This window comes from Barbus barbus (genome assembly GCF_936440315.1).
Source record: "Barbus barbus genome assembly, chromosome: 46".
In the NCBI taxonomy this organism is placed as follows: domain Eukaryota; kingdom Metazoa; phylum Chordata; class Actinopteri; order Cypriniformes; family Cyprinidae; genus Barbus; species Barbus barbus.
Genome location: NC_136724.1, coordinates 16,889,038 through 16,914,471, shown reverse-complemented (window position 1 = coordinate 16,914,471; position 25,434 = coordinate 16,889,038). Strand labels below are relative to the sequence as shown.

The following is a 25,434-nucleotide window of genomic DNA, read 5'->3' as shown; positions in this document are numbered from 1 at the left end:
TCACTCATATCGTGATATAAAATTTTGGTCATATCGCCCACCCCTACGAGGTATCAATTTTAATATCATGATATACACTCACCTAAAGGATTATTAGGAACACCATACTAATACTGTGTTTGACCCCCTTTCGACTTCAGAACTGCCTTAATTCTACGTGGCATTGATTCAACAAGGTGCTGAAAGCATTCTTTAGAAATGTTGGCCCATATTGATAGGATAGCATCTTGCAGTTGATGGAGATTTGTGGGATGCACATCCAGGGCACGAAGCTCCCGTTCCACCACATCCCAAAGATGCTCTATTGGGTTGAGATCTGGTGAATGTGGGGGCCATTTTAGTACAGTGAACTCATTGTCATGTTCAAGAAACCAATTTGAAATGATTCGAGCTTTGTGACATGGTGCATTATCCTGCTGGAAGTAGCCATCAGAGGATGGGTACATGGTGGTCATAAAGGGATGGACATGGTCAGAAACAATGCTCAGGTAGGCCGTGGCATTTAAACGATGCCCAATTGGCACTAAGGGGCCTAAAGTGTGCCAAGAAAACATCCCCCACACCATTACACCACCACCACCAGCCTGCACAGTGGTAACAAGGCATGATGGATCCATGTTCTCATTCTGTTTACGCCAAATTCTGACTCTACCATCTGAATGTCTCAACAGAAATCGAGACTCATCAGACCAGGCAACATTTTTCCAGTCTTCAACCGTCCAATTTTGGGGTCTTCTGCTGTTGTAGCCCATCCGCCTCAAGGCGTGTTGTGGCTTCACAAATGCTTTGCTGCATACCTCGGTTGTAACGAGTGGTTATTTCAGTCAAAGTTGCTCTTCTATCAGCTTGAATCAGTCGGCCCATTCTCCTCTGACCTCTAGCATCAACAAGGCATTTTCGCCCACAGGACTGCTGCATACTGGATGTTTTTCCCTTTTCACACCATTCTTTGTAAACCCTAGAAATGGTTGTGCGTGAAAATCCCAGTAACTGAGCAGATTGTGAAATACTCAGACCGGCCCGTCAAGCACCAACAACCATGCCACGCTCAAAATTGCTTAAATCACCTTTCTTTCCCATTCTGACATTCAGTTTGGAGTTCAGGAGATTGTCTTGACCAGGACCACACCCCTAAATGCATTAAAGCAACTGCCATGTGATTGGTTGATTAGATAATTGCATTAATGAGAAATTGAACAGGTGTTCCTAATAATCCTTTAGGTGAGTGTACATGATACCGATACAACCATAGTTTCTGGCGGACAAACCACAAATTTACAGGACCTTTACAGAACAAAAGGGGAAGATCCTCTTAAATGCATGACCACATGTGGCTCGCCATGTGTCCCGGCTTCCCGAATTGTGTCAGCCAAGTCAATGATTATGTGGGTTAGACTTGGGTCATGTGCAGAAATTCAAAGAAACTTACAAACGAATAGTGCAAGATACAAAATGATGCACTTTTCCCAGAAGCATAAAACATACAGTTAGCATGCCATTAAATGATGTAGTATGTAGGACAGACACTCTTGAGCTCAATTCCTAAGCACAAAGTCTAATATTACTTCCTTAAAGCCAACGCTCAACAACCTTACAACTCTGTCTTAAAAGCTACTGCTCCAAATTCAGACACGTTAATAAATCATGAAGGTACAAAGCACTCGTTGGTTGTATGTCCTACTGCGGATATATGAGAACAAACCGCAGAGTTCAGATTTCTCGCAAAGTTTCATCATAGCTTAAATGCATGATTTAAAAGCTAAATGTTCAGCACAGCGAGTGTAACAAAACTTAAATTATTAATCTACTTTCAGCAGATGTTTTTTGGACTGTATATGATGAATAAATCTGGAGCTATTGCACAATTTTGTACAAAACTCACACACTAGCTGTGGTGGAACTTCTCTATTATCGCATGAGGTGACTCTTGAATGGAGCAATCTCTTAAGAAATCAACGATTACTCATGCTTCAAAACAGATAACTTTTTTTTTTTGCAAGGAAAACTTTTATTATTTTTCCTTCTGATACAAAACCTTATGGTTTTTATTATTGCATATTGTGCATTTCCCTACGGTGCTATACACAGAAAATTATTACGTTAAAAGTAGCTCTCTTCTGGAATATTTCATAAAGATCTATGAATACTAATATGCAACATAGGGATGCCCAGAAGGCAGCTGCAGAAAATGTCTGTGCTGCATTCAGGGAAAAATCAGCAGAAATGGATTTAAACATGGCAAGATGTGTTAAACGGAGCATAAAGTACTCTTATTGCTGAAAGAATAATCAAATTAGCCAAAATATTTAATAACCATAAACAAAAGAAGTTGGAGATGTGTAGATCTTCCAAATCTTGTGGTAAGTACAACTACTACTGGTTCCCCTACACTGTTCCCACTATTGTAATATGGAGGAACATAAGGTAGGTGTGTAAATGCTCCACTATATAACGAGAACTCATCACACACAGAAACATGCCTCTCTCACCACTTCCCCGTTCTCTGCCAAAGGGCAATGAATGAGCATGACACAGCAGTCATGATAGTAAAGAGACCTGAGTAAAGTGCAACACTTTCTCGAATCCAAAGCTCACCACATCACTTAGGAGGAAAAGCAAAGCTTGAGGTGAAAACAGTAACAGAGGAAGCCAGGGCTTCATTAACTTGCATGCGATATGTGGATTCGCAAAGAGCCCTTGATCACTATGAATTCATTTACTGATAGTATGTTTAATTAAAAAATAACAGCCAAAAGAATGCTGTCAGTAGGGATGTTCAATGCTAAACCGGAAATCACGGGTGGGTCATGTATACTAGTCTGAAAATTATTCCTTTTGAGGCTTGGCCTGTTAATAATGCTCATTAAAAATCACTAAATAAGTCAACAATATATATTCATACATACATGTCTTTGGAGCGTCACATGAAATCGCTGATTTAAAATATTAATAAAGCTGTTGCAAAGTGTTTATCATATTAATGTTGTGAACCTTTGTACCTTTTCCCCTTAAGCGTTTTTCCCCTGTTCACACCAAGAATGATAACTATAAAAATAACTATATTAGCGTCTACACCAATGCACAATAACATTCTGTTTATTATAAGCTTGCACTGCAGTTTTGTCATCTGCCTCTTTATATGCTTGTGCGCTTTAAAAGCAGGATGGATTCTGATTGGCTGTCAATGTTTTTATTGTTCATCAGCAGGAAAAATACATTCTGAAATTGATTCTAATGATATTGTTCCACTGGCGTAATCGTTAAAGTTATGGTGAGAACCCTGCTACTCTCTTAAATTTAAAATGTTTTTTAGAACTGTATAGTTATTAGAGTTATTGTTCTTAGTGTGAACAGGCCTTTATTCCCCCTCATGTTGTTCCAAACCTGTATAACTTTCTTTCTTCTGCAGAACACAAAAGAAAACATGTCTCATTGTATTTTTGTCTCAACAATAAAAGTTAATGGGCTCCAGTGTTGTTTTGAACCTCACTGACTTCCACTGTATATACGAAAATAGGCTATCAACCACACAATCTAACCGAAAATAGAAGTTGTACAGGTTTGGTACGTCAGGAAAAATAGTAAACAAGAAGATAATTTTCATTTTTGGGTATCCCTTTAAGGTACTAACATGCAATCTTTAGACACTGATAACATACAAAACATTTTATGTTTTGCACATTTCTTTCCAACAGTGAAACGATTTTTCGTCGCTTTTTAATTTAGAGCAGAGCATGGATCATTTGCCAGATTGATTTTAGATCATGTCATTCCTGCAGTCCTGTTTGTGTCATTGATTTATGTTTTGAAATAGTTGGTACACACAGCTGGCCCTAAGTCATTAATAACCGTTATCGTTTATATTTATGCAGAAACAATCAAAACCTTTTCCTAACAAACACTCTGGTGGGTTTGTACACGCTTGGCTTTAGTCATTATAGAATGTAACCAAATGTGCTGTGCAATGTGCTCAAAACCTGTTTAAATTTTCAACACGTATGTCCGTTGATCTAAACACTTGAATCTTGCCAAAAGATCAGAGACACGTGTGCGACTGTCTCGCACTGTTTTTTTTTTTTTTTTTGTCAAAGACACTCCCCTTTTGATGAGCTCATCACAGGAGAGCGCATAGAACAGAATGGGTCATAAGAGGATTGTACATCGGTTAGTGCTTCAGTCAATAAGAAGTTGTTTTTAGTTGCTTGATGTAAATCATAAATGGTTGTAATCCAATGTCAATGATAGGCTCTGATCTGCTTAGTGTTACACTACATTTAAGATTACAGTGATGACTCTGCAGTTCTGGCTATCTCTTCCACAATAATGTGGCATTCTTCAAAAATGTTTGCCATCCTGTTTTATCATCAGTGCAACGTAAGAAAATGACACCAGCAACTATTTAGTTTGGACTGAAATGCTAAAAACAGCTTTGGCTGCAGCTGCCCAGTTATTGACCGTGATAAGCTTGTGGGGGCGTCAGGGGAGGCCGTCTGTTTAAAAAACAAACATACAAATTCAACTTTTTTTAAAGAACAGCATATAGTATGATGGTAGCCGATACAACCTTATGCGAGAAGCATTTGTGGCCTTTTGAACTAAATAGACAGAAAATCAGGTTTGACTAATATTATTCACACTTTTCTACTTAAAGGTCACGATGAAAACAACGTAGCGACCAAACTTTTCGTCCATATTGTGACCTGCATCTAAGTGAAATGAATTACCGAAAAGAAAAGTAGCTACCAGAAGATCAAATTATAACATTTTGATTAAAATCATGTCCAAAAAATAAAATATGCTTGGTTGAATTTTCTCAATAACATGCATTTAGAAAATAGATAGGGTACATTTTTATTTCTAGCCATCTTTAATGCTACGAAACATTTAGAATTGAGACATAATTGAATCTCAAAACATATTTGCTCCCTTTTGGGAAAATTTCACTGAATTTCAATGAACGCTTAATTTACATAAATATTTCCTTGAAATTCACTAAAATATCTGAAAATAGAAAATGTGCATTAAGACTTATTAACAGCCTATCGAGTACAGTTAGAGCTAATACAGTAAAAATATCAACCGATCAATCACCCTACCGATATATGAGTATATTACAATTTATGGATCATTTAAACTATTTATTCATTTTGTATTCTAATTGTATTTATTATAGTCTAGAAAAAAAGTAGAGAGTTCAACATATCTATATATATATATATATATAAATAAACAATATCGGTCGATATGTCTAAGGTAATCCAAACAGACAAACAAATATAACACGATGAGTAGTTATACTGTAAGGTCATAATGCAATTATACACATAGGCTATTAAAAAGAGCGTTCCTCCACATCCTTATGAAACAATGTAGCAAAAGCCACATCTGTGAAGAGAAACATAACAGACAGCTGGAGGAGAGCAAGAAACCTCAGAGGGAAATGAAATTCAGCTTTTAACTCAAGAAGAAGAAGGAAACATGCAAACGTGTCCACATCTTGAAATCATCAGATCTTCTTTCAATGTACTTATAATAGAGCGACGGATGCATGATGCAAACACTTTCAATGATTTTCACTTTCATTAATGTTTTAAATGACACATCAATAGCACACTCAGGTCGATATGTGGCTTAAATTAACCTGACTTTCCACAAATCTGTTGTACTCACCCATTTATGAACTTGTTTACGCGGCGTGTTTGTGTAGGATGTTTTTCAATGTAGAGAAAAAGACAGAAATCCGCTACTTTCGGGAGATGCAGCCCCCGGGTCGGAAATACTGTAAATAATCACTTAAAATGAAAGAGGAACGCTGCTTCCAAGCATATTTCTTAAAGATTATTCTGCCCCTCATTAAAAAAGGAGCAAAAAAGGCAGGGGCAACAATGCAGAGGGGGAAGAGATGATGTGGATGTTGCCCCAGCCGTGAAGCGCTTCACTACAGTTTTTGCCTCCGTCGCTTTACGAACTCCAGCTTGCCGTCACTGCGCTCAGTGGCGCTCATGAACCGAAAGTTCTCGCGAGAACTGGAGGGACGCGCTGTAATGATCGAGGCCATCGAACGGGATTTTACGCTGCTTTACAAACAAATACCTGGGGCCTGCAAATCTCAGGTAACGTTAATTGTTTAAAAAAAAGAAAAAAAAGATGATGTTCTTCTGAGGACATATGGACTGATTTTAGATTAAGGTTTAAGCACATATTATAGAATTTAATCAATTAAGTGTAGCATATTTGGTTACTTTTTAACTTTAAAGTGTTTGAAAGGAATGTAAACTGTAGGGAGACTTGGCAGTGTTTTGTTTAAACGTCTGAAACTGTATGCCAAACTTTGATGTAATTTTCCCAAATTTCTATGCTAAATCTACTACTCTTTTCTAAACTGTGTAATGTCAAATAGAGGGATATTGTTATAACCTGGAACTCTACTCTTTCCTTAAATGACTGTATGCTCTGCTGCAAGTCTCTGCTGCCACCCTGTGGCTAGTTTAGGATACATCTGCCAGTTTGAATACATTTTTGGCATTCAAATATAAAATATTATTATTATTATTATTTCAGTACTACTTGTGTTATTCTGTTTGGCTTAAGGCAGTGAACTTGCACCGGGCTTTTCCCTGTTGTGTTTAGTGTGGCTTAACTGACTGGTTCCAAGCTCTATTATAGCACTATTAAATGCTGGGATGACTACTGATCACATAAACACACAGATACAGAGGAATGTGCTTTAGACAGCAGAAAGTGCAGTCAGCTGCTGTGGACTAATGGTGTGGAATCCAAGAGAGAACAGAGACACATGACAGCAACAGAACACAAACAGGACAGAGACAAACTGCAGGTGAAAGCACTGAAAGAGGAAGAAAAAGTCTGCCAGAGAATGCTTTAGGCATCAACATGCCTTTTTTTCTTGGCTGTTTATCTTCACAGTCCAACAGTCTACTCAATATCAAAGTAAGATATAGAGTATTTTAGTGTTACATTGCTTGCTCACCAGTGGATCCTCTGTAGTGAATGGGTGCCGTCAGAATGAGAGTTCAAACAGCTGATAAAAACATCACAATAATTCACATGACTCCAGTCCATCAGTTAACATCTTGTGAAGTGAAAAGCTGATTGTTTGTAATAAAGAAATCCATCATCAAGATCCTCTTTCCATAATATTGCCTTCTCCAGTGAAAAAGTAGTCTTGTCTGAACCAGGAGAGAAATATGCACAGATCCATGGAAACAGTCTAAAACCGTTCTAGACTAATATGTCGGTCTATTTTAATGTGAGAGGATAACAGAGAATTGACTTTTTCATTGAGGAAGTGTTATTATACATTATGGACTCATATTTTGGCCAGAAGCAATAGTTCTTACAAAGCTTTTAATTTTACAAGATATTAATTGATGGACTGGACTTCTTTGTGGTTTATTGTGATGATTTTATCAACTGTTTGCAAGTGATGTAATGCTAAATTTATCCATATCTGTTCTGATGAAGACATTTACATCTTGGATGGGCTGATTAAATAATTTTCAGCAAATTTTCATATTCGTGTGAACTGCTACTTTTTTCTTTTTAGAGTTCCAAAAAAAAAATACATATCTAGGCTACTGTTCTACTGAAATGACTGCAAGGTCAGACCTTTTATTTTATTTTATTTTAGATAGTTGTCAAGGCTACATTTCTTATTAACAATAAAAATGACAAAACACGCAACAAAACGACTAAAACTTTAACAAAAATTTAACTGAAAATTTTAAATAATATAAAGAATAAAACTAACTCAGAGTAATTAAAAAAAACTATAATAGTATATTTTAGTTACCTGAACATTGTATTGTATTGTAGGTACGTTTAGCCTCCAGGCATTCAGAAGAAGAAAGGAAGTCCAACCGCCTCGCCTGCTTTCCAACGAAGCAGGTGTCCCTGTTTAAACTGTGCCTTTGCTGTTGAAAGGACTGGCAGAAGGAAATCTTTGTCTTGAACCTCATTCAATGGAGAAAGAGCATTGAAACTCGACCACATTGTTAATTACTCGAGATTTTTTTTTTTTTACTGTTGCTTAAATTAAACGCAAACGTCTGTGCTTCTGTTTCACATACAGTAAAATATGAAAGTAAAAAATGTCCTCACAATGTAGGAAAATAAGGAATCTGCTATATGGACTAAAACTGCAGTTCAGACGGCGAAATGAACAAATTACGCGATTTGATAAAAAGAAACTTAAAGTCTTGTGTTGTTTAGGGGATAGAAAATACCATTTGCGCAGTAGACTACAATAACATAATACGTCAATGGAAAATCGTGTGTGTGATTATTACAGATATGACTACAGTGGTGATTGTTTACTAAAATGTGCATTTACTTTTTCATCAAGTTTCATAGTTTCAAAAGGCATATGAATGTATTTTGTAACATATGAAACTCTTAAGAGGAAAACAGAACATCTTTCGGACATGAGATTCACCTCTGCCACTCTCGAGACTGTTGAAAAGTTTACAAACAATCTGTGGCCATGTGGCGTTTTTAGAACTCTGGTACTTGTAGTCTCCTGTGCCTCCACCGTCATTCCTTTAGCCAGCATTGCAGACTACATTTCCCAGAACTCCCTGCGTCATCAGCTGATTGCCGCTTGTGTTTTTCGGATGTGGTGATGGCAATAAAGCACACAGCGGACCGTTTTCCCCCATATGATCTTTTGGGTTCGCTGCTGAAATAGAGATGACCGCCGACGGGTAGACGAGCACAGTTTTCCTTAACTGATTTTTACACACTGACGAGACTTTCATAACAAACCCTTCACTTTTTAAACTGGTAAGTTTATGATTGTTATATTATGAAGTTTATTATATTCTATTCGGTAACAGTTTTGTAGCTATGATCATTTAAAATATATAAGTATGAAACACATTTTGTGACATTTCATTTTAAAAATATGAAGGCCTATTTATAATGTATAATGTATATTTACATATAAGTCCCGCACAAACAATGCAAAAATATTATTTGTGCACTTTTATCTAAAATTCTTCATATTGAGTTATCTGTTGTTAACAGTTAGGCATAAGTGCGACACAAAAATTATGGTCAGCCACTTTGGGACTTTTGGCTAAGCTTCCAGTATGCTATAAATATGTTTTTAATAACCGTTTATAAGTTGACCAAATTTTTTCGTTATGCATGACATTAGTCGCGATTTAGTGGTATAAGAAATATATATATTATTAATTTGTCAGTCGACACGTGCTGGCAGGTCCTTTTTTGAAGTAGATTTTGTTGACGTTCCCTAAGTTCTTTGTTTTGATCCACTTGTTGAACACGGATGTTGGCCGCTAGAGGGCAGCAGGACCAGAAAAGCATCATGTTTAGCGGAAAGGTGAATTCACCTGGGGTATTGAGAGGGCAATGTGAGACAAACAAAAGGTTGCCAGATTGTCTGTACAATTTTAACCTAAAGATGATAAAGGGTTTATAAAGTACATAAAATATTAGACAGTAGCCTACATTTTGTAATTTTGTTTAAAAAAATCAGTTTTAAACTGTATTAAAAATTCTGGCAACATGGCAACACTTTGTTGACATGATACTGTGTGGTTGTGACATTAGCTACTACTTCATGTTTTGTGCATTTAGCCTGAAAAGCTGCATAAGCTTTAGTTGCTGTTTCAAGCTTATTTTACTTTCATAAAGCATGTTTTTTATATTTTATGCATCACTACTTAAAGGTTACAAAATCTATGACTCAGAAATGTGACTCTGTCATTTTATATAATTATAACAAGTTCATGCATTTCCTGATTAAAATAATGTTTCTCTTTTTAATTTCAGCTGAGGCACCATTTTCTTCTATTGTCTACAAGGCCTTGGGCCTCATTGGTATAAAAGCAATGGTACTTATTCTGGGCAGAAGACTGAACCGGGAGGACTCTGGAGTCCGTGAGTCCCCAGCAGTCAAGCGAAAGGTTCTGGAGATGGACAACAAGTCCCTCAGTAATCACGATGTGTTTGATTTCTCCTCCGGCCCGTGCCACTCTGAGAGCATTCTGCAGATGTTTAATGAGTTCCGTGACGGCCGACTCTTCACAGATGTGGTGATCAGCGTGGAGGGTCGTGAGTTTCCGTGTCACCGCGCCGTGTTGTCAGCTTGCAGTAGCTACTTCCGTGCAATGTTCTGCAATGACCACCGGGAGAGCCGTGAGATGTTAGTGGAGATCAATGGCATCCGTGCTGAAGCCATGGACACCTTCCTGCAGTACGTCTACACCGGACGTGCTCGCATCACTACAGATAACGTGCAGTTCATTTTCGAAACCTCTAGCCTCTTCCAGATCGGCACTCTGCGTGATGCCTGTGCCAAGTTCTTGGAAGACCAACTTGATCCTTGCAACTGCCTGGGCATCCAGCGTTTCGCTGACGTGCACTCCCTCAAGCAGCTGGCCAGCCGCTGCCGCTCTTATGCACTGCAGAGCTTTACCGATGTGGCCCAGCATGAAGAATTCTTGGACTTGCGTAAGGAGGAACTGGAAGAGTACATTGCTAGTGACGACCTAGTCATTGGAAAGGAGGAGACCGTGTTTGAGGCAGTGACGCGTTGGGTGTACTACGACATGGACCACCGCCGAATCATGCTTAGAGACCTTCTCACCCATGTCCGCCTGCCCCTGCTGCATCCAAATTATTTTGTGCAGACGGTAGAAGGTGACCAGTTGATCCAAAATGCACCAGAGTGCTACCAGCTTCTGCACGAAGCAAGACGCTATCATGTCTTGGGCAATGAAATGATGTCACCTAGGACCCGTCCACGCAGGTATTACTGGCATCTTACCATGTAGCCTGAAGGTCTTTATTAAATTTATGACCTAGAAATGTTCACTGATGCAAGCACCAATTTAAGGCTTCGTCTTTAGCAGTATAGAAAGAGGAGACAGAAGAGTCTTCCATGCCTTGTCCTGAAACTGTTTGTCCAAATCACTATCAAAGAGCTTGTTTACCATGATTTGACTTCAAGTTATTGGCCACCAAGAACTTACAGAATCAAGCAAATGGTGGTTTACTAGTCATAGTTGTCTAGTTTAGTTGAAATGCATTCTTCCAAGTACTTAAAGATCCCAGATACTTCTGGAGCCTTTTCAATAAAGGCTACAATTATAGATTCAGTCATCCTCAAAACGCGAAGGCATGATTCAACAAGTGAAGTAACTTGAAGACTTGTTTTTTATAGCTTCACACTTTGTAGTTGAGCATTGGGAAAACCGTTGCATAAATTTATGGATATGGAACAATCCAAGCCACATTGTAAGTACAGCGAGAAGGAGCAAGAAGAGATGGCCCCTTCATGCCCGCTGTATTGCAGTGCACTGAGGGAAAATAAAGTCTCGGCGGGGCTTGCCCATAGAAATTCTTCCTCCACAAACTTCATAACACACAAACACCTGAGTTTCGAAACATGTACCTTTGTTTTTGTTATGTCTGGAGAAACGTGGGTTGAGAGAGAGCAGGGGGGGGGGGGGGGGTTTTCTCAGAGCCGAATGTATAGTGGCCTGGAATCTGCCTGAATGCGATTCGCTGAAGGATCCGCCAATGTTACAGGGCTTATTTATTAACAGCCTCATTATAGAATGCTTGCAGAGAGGTGTAGCACAGCCCCAGTCACACCCAATTAGCTAAACATTGACAAAAGCTTGCTATATATTCGTGCAAAACCAAAGAGGGCTCTTTGTTTACAACTCAACATACCTTTTGTTTTTCTTTGGTTTGGTGAAAAAGGGACACTCTCAAAACACCTCCTCTGCTTCAGAGGGTTGTGTTAGAGTTTTCAGACGAGTGTCGGTTTACAGTTGGCAGAAGGTCCACCTCTGTTTCCAGGCAGATTTTGGATGGTTCTTAAATTTGAATTATTGGATAGGGCCTGGCCGATCTCCCCTAATTATTTTCAGGAATTGTGTGGGTGCGGCACATTTTGACTAATTACATCACGCATGAAAGACTGATCTGAATTTTCCATGTTTGCATGAATTGACTGGATGACTGGCTCAATACGTTCTAATCTCTTTCCCCCGGAGAGTGTATTCAAAGTTCAACTCTAATTTTAGCGTCTTCTCTTATGCACTCTCCAACCCCCTGATCATTTACACAGAGAGCACAGTCTTCTAGGCAGATGATTTCAGGGAACAAAAGACTGGGGGGAGTTAGTTCTGGATGAATTGTGTTTGCCTGTGGATTGGTTCTTTGCACAGAGAATGCACATTGTGCTCAGGGCTCTAGTGGACAGTGTTGTTTACTGCTATTCTTAGAAGGGGTTCTGAACTCTTCTCATCTCTGCGTCACTGCAGAGAACAAATAGGCCAAAAATGACAAGAAAACAAAATGTAAACAATGACTTGTGCAGAGCTAGATGTATGACTGAGTTTCCCTTTCCATGTTTCATGACTATTAATGATTTACATTTTGTCCATGTGTCCAAGTTTGTCATCCTGTCGTGTCCCTGCAGGTCTACTGGATTCTCAGAAGTCATTGTGGTAGTCGGAGGGTGTGAGAGGATGGGGGGTTTCAACCTACCGTATACTGAATGCTATGATCCTGTAACTGGGGAATGGAAATCCTTAGCCAAACTCCCAGAATTCACCAAGTCAGAATATGCTGTGTGTGCCCTCAGGAATGACATCCTGGTCTCAGGTAAACATGGATATTTGTAACAATGTTTAATGAATGCTAAACTGTTTCGCAGGCAGTGGTGGAAAGACATGGCTTAGTTTTCTTCCTCGTGTTGATGCATTTCCTACCGAGACATGAAGTTTAGGCAGGAAATATCAAAGCCCTTTTCCCTTTTGAAAACACCAGTAGCCTTTTGTTTACGTCTGAGCCAGGAAGATGATTTGCTACTTGCGAATGCTAGTATTAAGGGGAGACACACTCTCATTCTAGACATCATTTGATTGGATAAAATGTTGAAAATCTTGTCAGTGCAATATGAGCTATTAATATTTTTGGTCTGACATAGACTATACATTTTGAATGTGTATATCTGCTAATTTTGTCCGTTTTTAAAGGTACATTAAGATGTAGATGACATTAAAGCTACAGTAACAGAAATATTAAGTATTTAATATGAGTATTACTTATTGTAAAATGAAAGATTGTGTATTGTGTTCATTTGATAACTAAGGCTTACTTTTGTATGCCCTTCATCTGCCAATCATTTGAATCCTATCATTTGAGTCATTAATTTCTCAATCATTGTAGATGACCTAGTTTGATGTTTACCTCTTGGCTGGTTTAGTCTGCAGGGATTTGTTAGACACAGCAGGGCACCACGCTTTAAAGAGCAGCTCGCTTTGAACAGCAAGCAGGTTCAGCAAAAAGACTGTGAGACATGATTAAAAGAGACCAGGACTACCAGCTATCTCATGAGAAAAGATTGTTAGAGAGAGGGCGAGTGAGCGCAAGGGTGAGTGAGGGGGCTGGAATCCTTAGCGATCGGCTTGCATTCTGCATGTGCCAAGCACTCACGTGTTTCACTCATAGTTCTTCTAGTTAACACTTTTCTCTCTCTCTCTGTCTCTCTCTCTCTGTCTCTCTAGTTTCAACCTCCTTTAAGTTCATTCCTTTCCCAAACTCTTGTTTCTTCTCCTTCTTTGAAGTTTCTTCAGTTAGCCAGGGCCAGGCAGGCTTTTCCAAGGCAGGAAGCCTGTGTATGTGTCAAACTATACATATACAGGTCCTTTTCAAAAAATTAGCATATTGTGATAAAGTTCATTATTTTCTGTAATGTACTGATAAACATTAGACTTTCATATATTTTAGATTCATTACAACACAACTGAAGTAGTTCAAGCCTTTTATTGTTTTAATATTGATGATTTTGGCATACAGCTCATGAAAACCCAAAATTCCTATCTCAAAAAATTAGCATATTTCAGCCGACCAATAAAAGAAAAGTGTTTTTAATACAAAAAAAGTCAACCTTCAAATAATTATGTTCAGTTATGCACTCAATACTTGGTCGGGAATCCTTTTGCAGAAATGACTGCTTCAATGCGGCGTGGCATGGAGGCAATCAGCCTGTGGCACTGCTGAGGTGTTATGGAGGCCCAGAATGCTTCTATAGCGGCCTTAAGCTCATCCAGAGTGTTGGGTCTTGCGTCTCTCAACTTTCTCTTCACAATATCCCACAGATTCTCTATGGGGTTCAGGTCAGGAGAGTTGGCAGGCCAATTGAGCACAGTAATACCATGGTCAGTAAACCATTTACCAGTGGTTTTGGCACTGTGAGCAGGTGCCAGGTCGTGCTGAAAAATGAAATCATCTCCATAAAGCTTTTCAGCAGATGGAAGCATGAAATGCTCCAAAATCTAGCTGCATTGACCCTGCCCTTGATAAAACACAGTGGACCAACACCAGCAGCTGACATGGCACCCCAGACCATCACTGACTGTGGGTACTTGACACTGGACTTCAGGCATTTTGGCATTTCCCTCTCCCCAGTCTTCCTCCAGACTCTGGCACCTTGATTTCCGAATGACATGCAAAATTTGCTTTCATCCGAAAAAAGTACTTTGGACCACTGAGCAACAGTCCAGTGCTGCTTCTCTGTTCAAAAGTGGCTTGACCTGGGGAATGCGGCACCTGTAGCCCATTTCCTGCACACGCCTGTACACGTTGGCTCTGGATGTTTCTACTCCAGACTCAGTCCACTGCTTCCGCAGGTCCCCCAAGGTCTGGAATCGGTCCTTCTCCACAATCTTCCTCAGGGTCCGGTCACCTCTTCTCGTTGTGCTGCGTTTTCTGCCACACTTTTTCCTTCCCACAGACTTCCCACTGAGGTGCCTTGATACAGCACTCTGGGAACAGCCTATTCGTTCAGAAATTTCTTTCTGTGTCTTACCCTCTTGCTTGAGGGTGTCAATGATGGCCTTCTGGACAGCAGTCAGGTCGGCAGTCTTACCCATGATTGCGGTTTTGAGTAATGAACCAGGCTGGGAGTTTTTAAAAGCCTCAGGAATCTTTTGCAGGTGTTTAGAGTTAATTAGTTGATTCAGATGATTAGGTTAATAGCTCGTTTAGAGAACCTTTTCATGATATGCTAATTTTTTGAGATAGGAATTTTGGGTTTTCATGAGCTGTATGCCAAAATCATCAATATTAAAACAATAAAAGGCTTGAACTACTTCAGTTGTGTTGTAATGCATCTAAAATATATGAAAGTCTAATGTTTATCAGTACATTACAGAAAATAATGAACTTTATCACAATATGCAAATTTTTTGAAAAGGACCTGTATATATGTGAGTCAGAAAATAATGGAAATTGACACAATAGAAAGATGAATTTCAGGTTAAGCAGCTTTGCTGAGCCCAGTGTGTTCTTTCCACACTGCCTGTGCTTCCTGAAGAACTGGAACAGTTTTGTAGACGATTAGCCTTTGTTAGCATAATAACACAGATGTACACGTGTTAACCGATGCAATACCAGTCAAATGTTTGCTCAGATTTACCACTTACCTAGTCATTCTTTATTACTACTATTTTTACATTGTGTAGCTGTAGTTAAGACACTAAAGCTGTGAAATAATGGAAAAATGGAAGTATGGGAATTATGTGTTGACTAAATGAATGTTATACAAATCTTGCAATTTTAGTTTTTCAGAGTAGCTTAGATTATAGCTCTGGTCAGTTTTTCAAACAAATTTTAACTATTTTAACAAAAGGTGCATCCTGGGATGTTTTCTAAACAGTAGAATGACAGACACTTGTTGGCTGATTTTTCTTTACTATGTTGTAAAAAATACAATTATGTAAAATTTAATTAAAATGTTTGTTGGTAAATAAATGTATATATTATTTATTTATATTTTTGTACAAAACATATTTTAAGCATTGAAGTATTAGCAAAGGATTTTAAGATGTTTCAGAGAAACAAATTCAAAGTATAAAATCAATCATAAAATCAGTCATTGTTGTGATTAGTAGTGTATATGTAAATAATGAATGTGATCATTCATTGTGTTGCATCATTTTTTTTAAAAATAAGTTCTTAACAGCATATTTCTGGTTAAGCTGGTCTCTATGTTGCTTCACCGGGAATTATCTCAGAACTGGGGCAAGAGGTCTGCAATTATAGTTTTATTATTCACATATCATTCATGTGTTTATGTGAGATAATAAGGAACATTCACTAAGTGTGTCATTAGTCATTTACCTATTTACATTATTTCATAAGTATTATAATAAGTGCATAATGACACACAAAAATTGTTTGTGATGGTTTGGTGATGCAATTTCAGGTGGTAGAATCAACAGCAGGGATGTCTGGATGTACAACTCCCAGCTCAACATCTGGATCAGGGTTGCCTCCTTGAACAAGGGCCGTTGGAGACACAAAATGGCAGTTTTGTTGGGAAAGGTGAGTTCAGTCACTCCAAGATCTGTTTTGAAAGGTAGCCGATGCTTAACACAAATAATAAAAATGATAAAAAATAAATAATAAATACATAAAAAAAAACATATCTTTTGTTTTTGACGTCAAAGGCAACGCATCCAATGAAACGAGAGTATTTCTGCATAAATTCATATGCCACTTTATAGATGCTAGCCAAATTTGGCTCATGCTAACATGGACAGTTTGTTTAACGTTCTCAGCTATGAACAAAACTACAGAAGGTAGACTACACAGACTGTTTAATACCAGTTGACTGAAACCAATACGTTCCAACTTGTAAGGGGGTTTTTGTTGGCTCAGTTAGTCATGCCACATTGAAGAAGATGATTTCTTGTTTTGATGATGGCTATGGTTTACATAACTCTAACCATGATTAATATTTCCTACATATAGAAATGGGTGTTGTCTTAACACATATTTAGCTTTGAAACATGCTCCCACCCTTATAATTGATTCCCTGTTTGTCATTTACTGCTCTGTTTTGTCCTCAATTTGTCTATCACTCTCAAAGCCTCCATTTGTCCCTCTTTTCCCACTTGGAACTTGTTCCTTGTTTTTATTCAACAATGACATAATTTTTAACCTCCCCCTGAAGCTGGTTTGCTTACAGTGCAGTTTTTAATAATCAGTAACTGAAGTTGAAGTGATCAGACGTGAACGGCCTGTACCATAAAAGAAACTCTGTATACTCAAGTTGATATTGCATCACTCATAACAGGCTGTTTTCAACTTTTTTTTTTAATAAACATTATCAGCTCCAGAGATCTGATTTACTTTGTCAGGGGGTAAAACAGCTTTGTTCTGTTCTGTTTGCGAAAGATCTGCTGCATTTTATGTACTCAGTGAGGAACCAGCTCAAAGGTTCAATAAATTAAGACTGTCTTCTTGTGAATGCAATGAGCCAATCCAAGAAAAACTACTTGTGCAATAACTAATTAACATGCACTGTAAGTTATAGCCAGCTGTCTGCATGAACGCCTCTTTCTCTTGGTTTGTTTGTTTGATGCTTTGTATTGCGGCTTATTCAGATATTTCCCACCCCAGCTTCCTGTCTCTGGGTGTCTGCTATAGTCTCTCCAACTCTTTGTGTTTCTGTTCAGGCAGATAATAGTTTTGGACTCAAACTCATTTTGACCCCAAAAGATCATTTGGGTTTGTTTTAGAGTAGCAGGCTTTCAGATATATGGATTGTTTGACTGCAGTTGGATTTATCGGTTACGAACTATTCATGACTGATGGATGAAATCTAATCAACTGAAGTCACAACACCAAGACTTGGAAAAAAAAGAGTTACCACAGGGTTATGCTGCAATAATGTGATGTGAGCCATGCTGACACTGGTTAGATATACTGTATGTGATTATTGTGTATGTGTGATACAACATTTTAATTAACATTGAAATTAAAATGACTGTCAGCATATATTAGCCTTTTCAATTATGCACACATTTGAAGAGGAAACTGAATTCCACTGAACTGATGAAGCATGGTTTTTATAGCTATTTTGTTGATATACCATCTTATCAGTCCCAGGGGTGAAAGGACTGTCTCAATAATATCTGAGTCTGAACAAAGAGCTCACCAGAAAGCACATGGCTTTGTTTTTGTGTAAGTGGTGTGTGGCCCCTCTGTGTTTGAGCATGTTCGTGCACCGTCACTGGTCCAACCGGTTTTCTTGGCTGTTCCATTAAGGGAAACATGTTTACCTTCTTCTTTATGGAGACATGAGGCAGGAGAGGGAGGAGACAAAAAACATTTTTTATTTCCTTATCTCAATCTTAGACTTGCCACAAAGTTATTCAAAGTACTTGCCTCTGCTTACTCAAGAGTAAACCAGAAGAGTCTAACCGCCGACACAATCAGAAGCGACGTGTTCACCTCATGACTATTTATAATGCAAACTCAGTTGGATGTAGAATTTCCTGTGAATTGCCATTTGTTGTCAAGCCTGTCTGGATTGGGTTTGCTTAGTCCACTTGCGTAAGAAAAAGCAAGTGTAATCATAGATTTTGTTTTGTCGCTAATGCAGTGCTAGCCTCGGGGTTCGTGCATGTGCGTGTGTCTGTAACAATCCCTTTGTCATCACATCAATTTCAGAACCGTGATATGAAAGGGTAAACAGTAGTTCTTGTTTGGCTAGATCGACACGCTTCATTTACCCTCCAGACTGTGTCATCCACAGAAACGTCACGTGTACAATTCAAAACAGACAAAACCAATTTGAACATACCTACATTACTCAACACTAATATGGCGTTTGAAATGTATTGTGTACAGGCTCCATAACTTAGATTGTGCGCATCTACAGGTGTATGCCGTTGGTGGATACGATGGTCAATCACGACTAAGCAGTGTCGAATGCTACGACTCTTTCTCAAACCGCTGGACAGAGGTGGCACCCATGAAGGAGGCCGTCAGCTCGCCAGCCGTCGCCAGCTGTGTCAACAAGCTGTTTGTGATTGGAGGAGGACCTGACGACAACACATGTTCAGATAAGGTTTGTTGAAGAGTATGACGCTTGGTGTTGAGGAGTAGGGCGTCTTTGAAAACTGCCCTGTTAGATATCTCTGCATGTCATTGTGCATTTACTGCATGTTAACATTAAATTTATTTTTGGGTCACGGTACTGGAGGGTGTGACACGCTTTGTTTTCCAGTGTAGTCATCTTGGGATTTATCTAAACAGTGCAGTGGACCATAAACCCAGCCACAGTAAATAAAAGAGCTCTGATTATATAGTTTAAACTGATATATGGGTGATGCTGTCTTTATTTGTGTTGCTATGCTGTTACTATAGTAAATCCTTAATCCTTCTGTCCTATTAAAGTCTGTTAGCTATCACTTAAGATGGTTAAAGAGACCGTTCACCCAAAAATGAAAATTGTATTACTTAGAAGTACTACTACTACTTCTTATGCTTCATAGAAAAGATATTTGGAAAAATGTCACTGTATAGACTGAAAAAAAAAGAAAGTGGAGTCCATTGCTGTTTTGGAACCCATTGCTTTTCAGTGCATGGGCAAAAAAAGTTTAGACATTCTTCAAAATATCTTCTGAAGAAGGAAGAAATTCATATAGGTTTGGAACAATGTGAGGGTTAACTAATTTATGTACTACTATTATCATATTTATTAATACATTGAATTAGATTTTATTGTTAAATTTTCATTTTAGTTTAAATTTAAGTAATTTATTTATAGGTACTTTTATTATTTTTTATTATTATTTAGTATTTTAAATATTTATATTTATCGTTATTTCAGTCTTATTGTTTTATATTTAGTACTTTAGTACTAATAAAACAACAATATTTCTAAATTTCATTTCAGTTTGTTTTTAATCTAGTGTTAAAAAAAAAAATCAACTATTTTATTTAACAAAAATGTTTTTTGATAGTTTTAGGTAAAAGGGTTAAAGGGATTGTTCATGCAAAAAAAAATTGTCATCATTTACTCACCCTCATGTCATTCAAACCTGAGTTTCTTTCTTATGTTGAACATAAAAGAAAATATTTTGAAGAATGCTGGTAATCAAATCTTCCATTCTCCCCATTGACATAGTATTTCTTTGACTACTATGGAAGTCAATGGGGACCAACAACTGTTTGGTTATTGAACAATCTTCTAAACATCTTCCTTTTGTGTTCAACATAAAGAAACATATATAGGTTTGGAATAACATGAGGGTGACTAAATGATGACAACATTTTCAATTTTGGGTGAACTATTCCTTGAACAGTAGCAACAGTTTTATACTGAAGCTTAAAAACTTATCAATGTACAGAATAATTGAGTTGAAACAGAGGTCATTCTATGTTTAAATGCATTCAGTTGATGAATGACAGGAAGTTTAAGTATACAAAGTCCCTTCTATGGTAACTACGACATTGTGTGTGACCAAAAAGGCATCAATTGCTTAAACCCTGAGTGTGCCAGCTGTTAGATTCTCCCCTTTGTTACATGATAGCAGCTTGTTTTTCCCTTCATCTTGGCCTAACTTTGCCTTAACTGAACAATAGATTGGAGAGATGTTGAATGTGCTGTCCACTGCCCCCTAATGGAGATCAACAGTTACGACCATCTGACCTGGATCTGTCAGCCAGCTCTGATGCATTCTCCAGGTGTCTCTTTGGAGAGAAACACTCAGCCGCAGATATTTCATTGGATTCCCTTAATGTATTTTGCTGTGATTCAGTGTCGTGGTTCTGAACTAGTTGACCTTTAATTCCCAAACAAAACTTATTTGGACCCATAATTCCACTGAGTACAGCTTGAAATTGTATTTGTAAAATATTTGTTGTGATGGTTAGGATATTGAAGAAAAGGGCCTCAGGTAATTCAATACTGTTTGAGCATTTCCTGCTTGCTTATAAGAAGTTCTTATGGTAATAATGCCACCTGTCTAACGTTGATTGGTTAAAGCATGTGCTGTGTGTGTAATTTGACTATTACCGTTATTGTAGTCATGTTTCTATCCTATTAGTCTCCTGGATCATTTGTGCCCAGAGCGTTCTTTTGCACAAGTGTCTGCTATTTCCAAAATGTGTGAAGCCCCTGTAATACCATCCCCTCCCATATCACATATTCCACACAGAGAGGGAGATAAAATGCACTCAGGCTTTTCTCAGGAGATATTGTGTCTTTGTGTGATTTATGTTTCCTTTTTATCGGGACACATTATCGCTGATTTCTGTTTTTGTGAGTTCACATTTCCTCAAGGCAGTTTCATATTTTAAGACTACAAATTAAAAAAAAAAAAAAACGCCCTTGTTTCTAAAATGGCAGGGAGATTGATAGATGTCTGTGACTCCGGGAACTGTTGTGCAGCCTGAGGAGACATTACGTAGTCCAGTTGTTTTTTTTGTTTTTTTTAACGTCAGCTTTGTGTTTTCCCCTAGGTTCAGTGTTATGACCCAGAGTCTGACTCCTGGTTGCTAAGGGCCAACATCCCCATTGCTAAGCGCTGCATTACAGCAGTATCGCTGAACAATCTCATCTATGTTTCTGGAGGCCTGACCAAATCCATCTACTGCTATGACCCCACTGAAGATTACTGGATGCATGTAGTCCACACATTCAGCAAGCAGGTACTGGCTGTTATGAAGTTAAGATTTAACATGCTTCAGAGCGCAAAGTGAATTTGCCTTTAGAAGGGGTTTTTCTTATTCACTTTCTCAGTAGAGAATTAAAAAAAAATAAAAATCAATAAAGAGTTCTAAGAAACAGAATATAAGTTTATAATATTGCAAAGTTTGGAGGCAAAATATATATGGTATAAATATATAGCCTATGATTTAACCATGTATTACTATGTCTTTGGAAGGCGTTTGTCTTTCAAACGCATTAAAATCCAGAAATTCACCAGAGTTTTAAAAATAAATATTTTAATAATTATCACATTTGCATGTTCGGGGTTCTCTGTTGGTTAATTTTCACGTGACATGCAGGTAAATAAATAAAATATTTCATTTTTTAGTAAGTAATTTATTTTGATGTTATTTTACATATTTTATGATTTAATTAAATATTAGCTTTTCGTTAAGCTCACGCACACCTTGCAGTTTCTTTACTAACCCCAGTGTGGGAAACCTTGACGTAATGTAATGTTGTTAGTTACAACAAATAGAATATATTTTCTCACTCTTTGTATTTTTAAATCAATATAGTACAAGATTATCCTATTTAAATCAGTGTGATAAATGAGTTAAGTCAACAGTAATCAAAAAGTAGTCTGATTACTTAAAATGTGTAATGTAATGGATTACATTACTAACTACAAATTTTGTTATGAAATTTGGGATAAGTAATGGATTACAATTCGTAAGTAATCTACCCAGCTCACAATTACTTCCTGAACTCATGTATTGCACTCACTTGACACACACTTGAATAAACAGACCAGCATGTTTATGCTCTCACTCTTGATTTTCAGGAAAGTTGCGGTATGTCGGTATGTAACGGAAAGATCTATATCCTGGGTGGCCGTGGTGAAACCGGAGAGGCGTCAGACACCATCCTGTGCTATGACCCGTCCACCGGTATCATCACAGGCGTGGCCGCCATGCCCCGCCCCATTTCTTACCACGGCTGCGTCACCATCCATCGCTACAATGAGAAGTTCTACCATTCATGACATTAAAAAGCACACTCACACAGGGACATGAATAAACTGAGTCTTACTACAGATACTGTAGCATTATTATAGATAAGGTGAGTCCCAAACCCCTCAGTTCACAAGCTTTGAGACCAGTCAGTTAAACTGACAGTTACACTATAACTCATTTCAGTGTACAGTATAAACATTCTATCATTTATTCACCCTCACGTCATTACAAACCCATATGACTTTTCTTCTAAAGAAAACAAAAGATGATCTTTTAGTCAATACAAAATTAGACCCTAACTGACTTTCATTGTGACATTTGTTATCTGCCTTCTACCAGCCTGATTGACAGATACAGATTGTGTATGAATTAGCATATTTCCAAATCCGTTACCCAAATACTTCTAAACTGATTGACAGCTCATTGGCTGTGAATTCTAGCTGGTCTCTGATCTCTCATCCTCAATTTGTTGTTCCCGTTGATTAAGTGTCTTTATTTGTGATTTTGTTTCTTCCACTTCATTACTATTATTGCATTGTATTCTAATGTATGGTGAAAGTTGTTGTTTTGAGTGGGTGAATGGTGTGATTATTTGTGACTGGTGGATAGAGTGTTTGATTGTGATGGATGTGTGTGTGATAGACACAGAATATGCAGGAACAACTTTTTGTTGAGCTGCCATTTCTAATGGGTAAGTAGTTCACAAAAATCCATCAGGCACCGAAAACTATTGTTTCTTTTAATATTTCTTTACATATGCATGTGTGTATTTGGGTGATAATAATTGTATTTAGTAGTAGAAATTGTGGCTATCATGACATTTAACAAGACGTGTTTGCTCTTTTATAGTATTGACATCCACATGGAGCATTACTAAGTCGATTATCCTCTGCATTATTATTAAGTATCATTTAGCAACATGCTTTCTTGCACATCATGTAGAATACAAGCAGTGATGTCTTGTTTATAAGTGAAACATATTTTGTTCTGTCACTTTTTTAAAGTTATTTATTCTTTATAGATATCCAAAAGCCCCAACCAGGCACTTAAGTCAATATACTGCAGTGTCCTGGATGTAAATATTAATTTGATGATCCTTCTTCAGGTTTACTGTATCAGTAAGTGTTTGCAATGGTGAAGCATCAGGCCAGATGGCCAGTTCACACTCTCCACTCCCATAAAACTCTTCCTTTTTTTGTTCTCACAATAATCTAAGCGCAGTATTTGTGTGTACAGTGCCATGACATAGCAGCAAAAGATTGTGTGTTTGTGCGCTGGGGATTCCAAGAACAGTGATGTCAGCTCTGTGGCCTGCTTTTGGTTAGCAGGATTGTTTAGTTTTGTCAGCTGCAAGACCAGAACAATAGAAGACACACATTGTTCGTTTTACTCTGAGAATTGTACAATGTAACGGCAAGACCCTGCACACATACAATATGCACATAACACAACATGGCCTTTCTATAACCTTTTTGAGTGTAGCTTTTTGGTGTGTAGTTTTATGACCGTATGTTTGTGTAAATAAATGGTGTGAGTTTGGTGTCTTTTTGCTATATAGGCTTGTTTTTTTTCTGATAACTTTCAGTTGTTAAAAGCCATAGACAGAATGAGTGTTTCTTTTTTTTTTCAATTTTATAAATGTTTCTTTTTGAATGAGTCCTTATACTCTAGGGTATTGAATTATATGTGCATGCCAAAAATTATTTAACTCGTACGTCAAAAAAACAAGAACTCTGGCAAGAATGCGCCTTTAATGCTAATTCGTGATGGTTTGGCAGAGGAAAGTGCCAATTTAAGAAAATATTACTTAAGTGCATTAAAAGAAATTAGTATTTTGTGCCTTGTGGGGGAATGACACACATTTGATAACTAGCCAAAGATGTGTGATTGGTTTTGTCTGCGTTAATTCCAGTACAATATTGTAAAAGAAACTGCAAGCATTTTATGTCATCATTTTAACTGTCACTAAACTTTTCATGTTCTGAGTACCTGAAATGTACGAGAGCTTAATGTGGTGTATATGCATACGTTTCTTCAATAAAGTAATTTTTTTTTAAATATGGATTTGTACACTGTTTTTTTTTCTCGAAACTCAAATTTCTATGAAACCAATGGTGTGGGATTTTTTTGAAACAGTACAAGTGTTAAACTCACCCTGCACTGATACAAACAAGTATAATACCTCTTATTGTGAGGTGTACTATTATATTTCGAACTGATCAGATTTTCGCCTCAAATGTGATTCCAATCCAATATACTTATGCTAAACAAGAGAACCAGAGTCATATATAAAGACCACAATATCTATCAGATATTGAATATTTTAGCAACCTCAAAGCAATACCCTGGCGTCACTGTGGTAAGTTTTTCACAGGTAAACACTACTCGTATTTTCTAAGAAACCTTAACCTAAATAGTAAATACTGTTAAGTTGTCAGGTCATGTTTTTCTGCTGTAGCATTGCCAGAATCACCCAAGGCCAGGTTTCCATCAAGTGTACGGAGGCATTAGTTTGTGTACTAAGATACTTTGAATAAAAACCGTCTGCTAACTGACAATAATGCCATGCTAGTCAAACAACAAGCAGATGAAGTGTTGAATTACAGAACCACCTGCAGAAAAGTGCTCACCAAATGGAACTACTGTACCTGCCACTGTAAACAGAACCCCACTAAGGGAGGAACTATAACTGTCGCCACAGGCAACATGGGATAATTTATCAATTGGACATACTGATCATGTTGAAAATGGTACAACACGTGACATGGAATCTGTCTCTTGTTTAAGGCTTTGACTTCTCATGAATGATTATTTGTTTTACTCAGTTGTCCATAACTGAGATTGTGTGCGACTATACGAACGTATAGCGTGATCTGTTTTTGTTTTTAACAGATATTAGGCCACAAG

The 25,434-nt window shown here is 37.8% G+C and overlaps 2 protein-coding genes across 3 annotated transcripts in view; one reads left to right on the top strand and one right to left on the bottom strand.

Annotated features, from left to right (window-relative positions):
• The window catches only part of LOC306864727 (SH3 domain-containing kinase-binding protein 1-like), a 48,835-nt gene extending 42,826 nt beyond the window's left edge, over positions 1-6,009 (bottom strand). Inside the window, exon 1 of one of the 2 annotated variants that reach the window (XM_079408919.1) lies at positions 5,671-6,009. In XM_079408919.1, the coding sequence (XP_079265045.1) occupies positions 5,671-5,674 (4 nt within the window). In that variant the 5' untranslated portion in view covers positions 5,675-6,009. The remainder of the gene's footprint in view (positions 1-5,670) is intronic. The other variant, XM_079408920.1, reaches the window with a different exon arrangement.
• Positions 6,010-8,624: 2,615 nt separating this feature from the next.
• On the top strand, positions 8,625-24,581 carry LOC306864882 (kelch-like protein 24). The gene is made up of 7 exons (XM_079409157.1): positions 8,625-8,802; positions 9,817-10,795; positions 12,479-12,663; positions 16,271-16,389; positions 18,734-18,922; positions 21,322-21,510; positions 22,356-24,581. Exons 2-7 carry the CDS (start codon positions 9,876-9,878, stop codon positions 22,554-22,556), a joined length of 1,803 nt encoding a protein of 600 aa, XP_079265283.1. The 5' UTR covers positions 8,625-8,802; positions 9,817-9,875; the 3' UTR covers positions 22,557-24,581.
• The last annotated feature ends 853 nt before the right edge of the window (positions 24,582-25,434 follow it).

Bases quoted from the DNA above. Each gene is read 5' to 3' on its own strand.
- LOC306864882 (XM_079409157.1), top strand. From the start codon at position 9,876: ATGGTACTTATTCTGGGCAGAAGACTGAACCGGGAGGACTCTGGAGTC. The intron at 16,390-18,733 runs GTGAGTTCAGTC...GCGCATCTACAG, and splicing joins TGGCAGTTTTGTTGGGAAAG to GTGTATGCCGTTGGTGGATA. The intron at 21,511-22,355 runs GTACTGGCTGTT...CTTGATTTTCAG, and splicing joins TCCACACATTCAGCAAGCAG to GAAAGTTGCGGTATGTCGGT.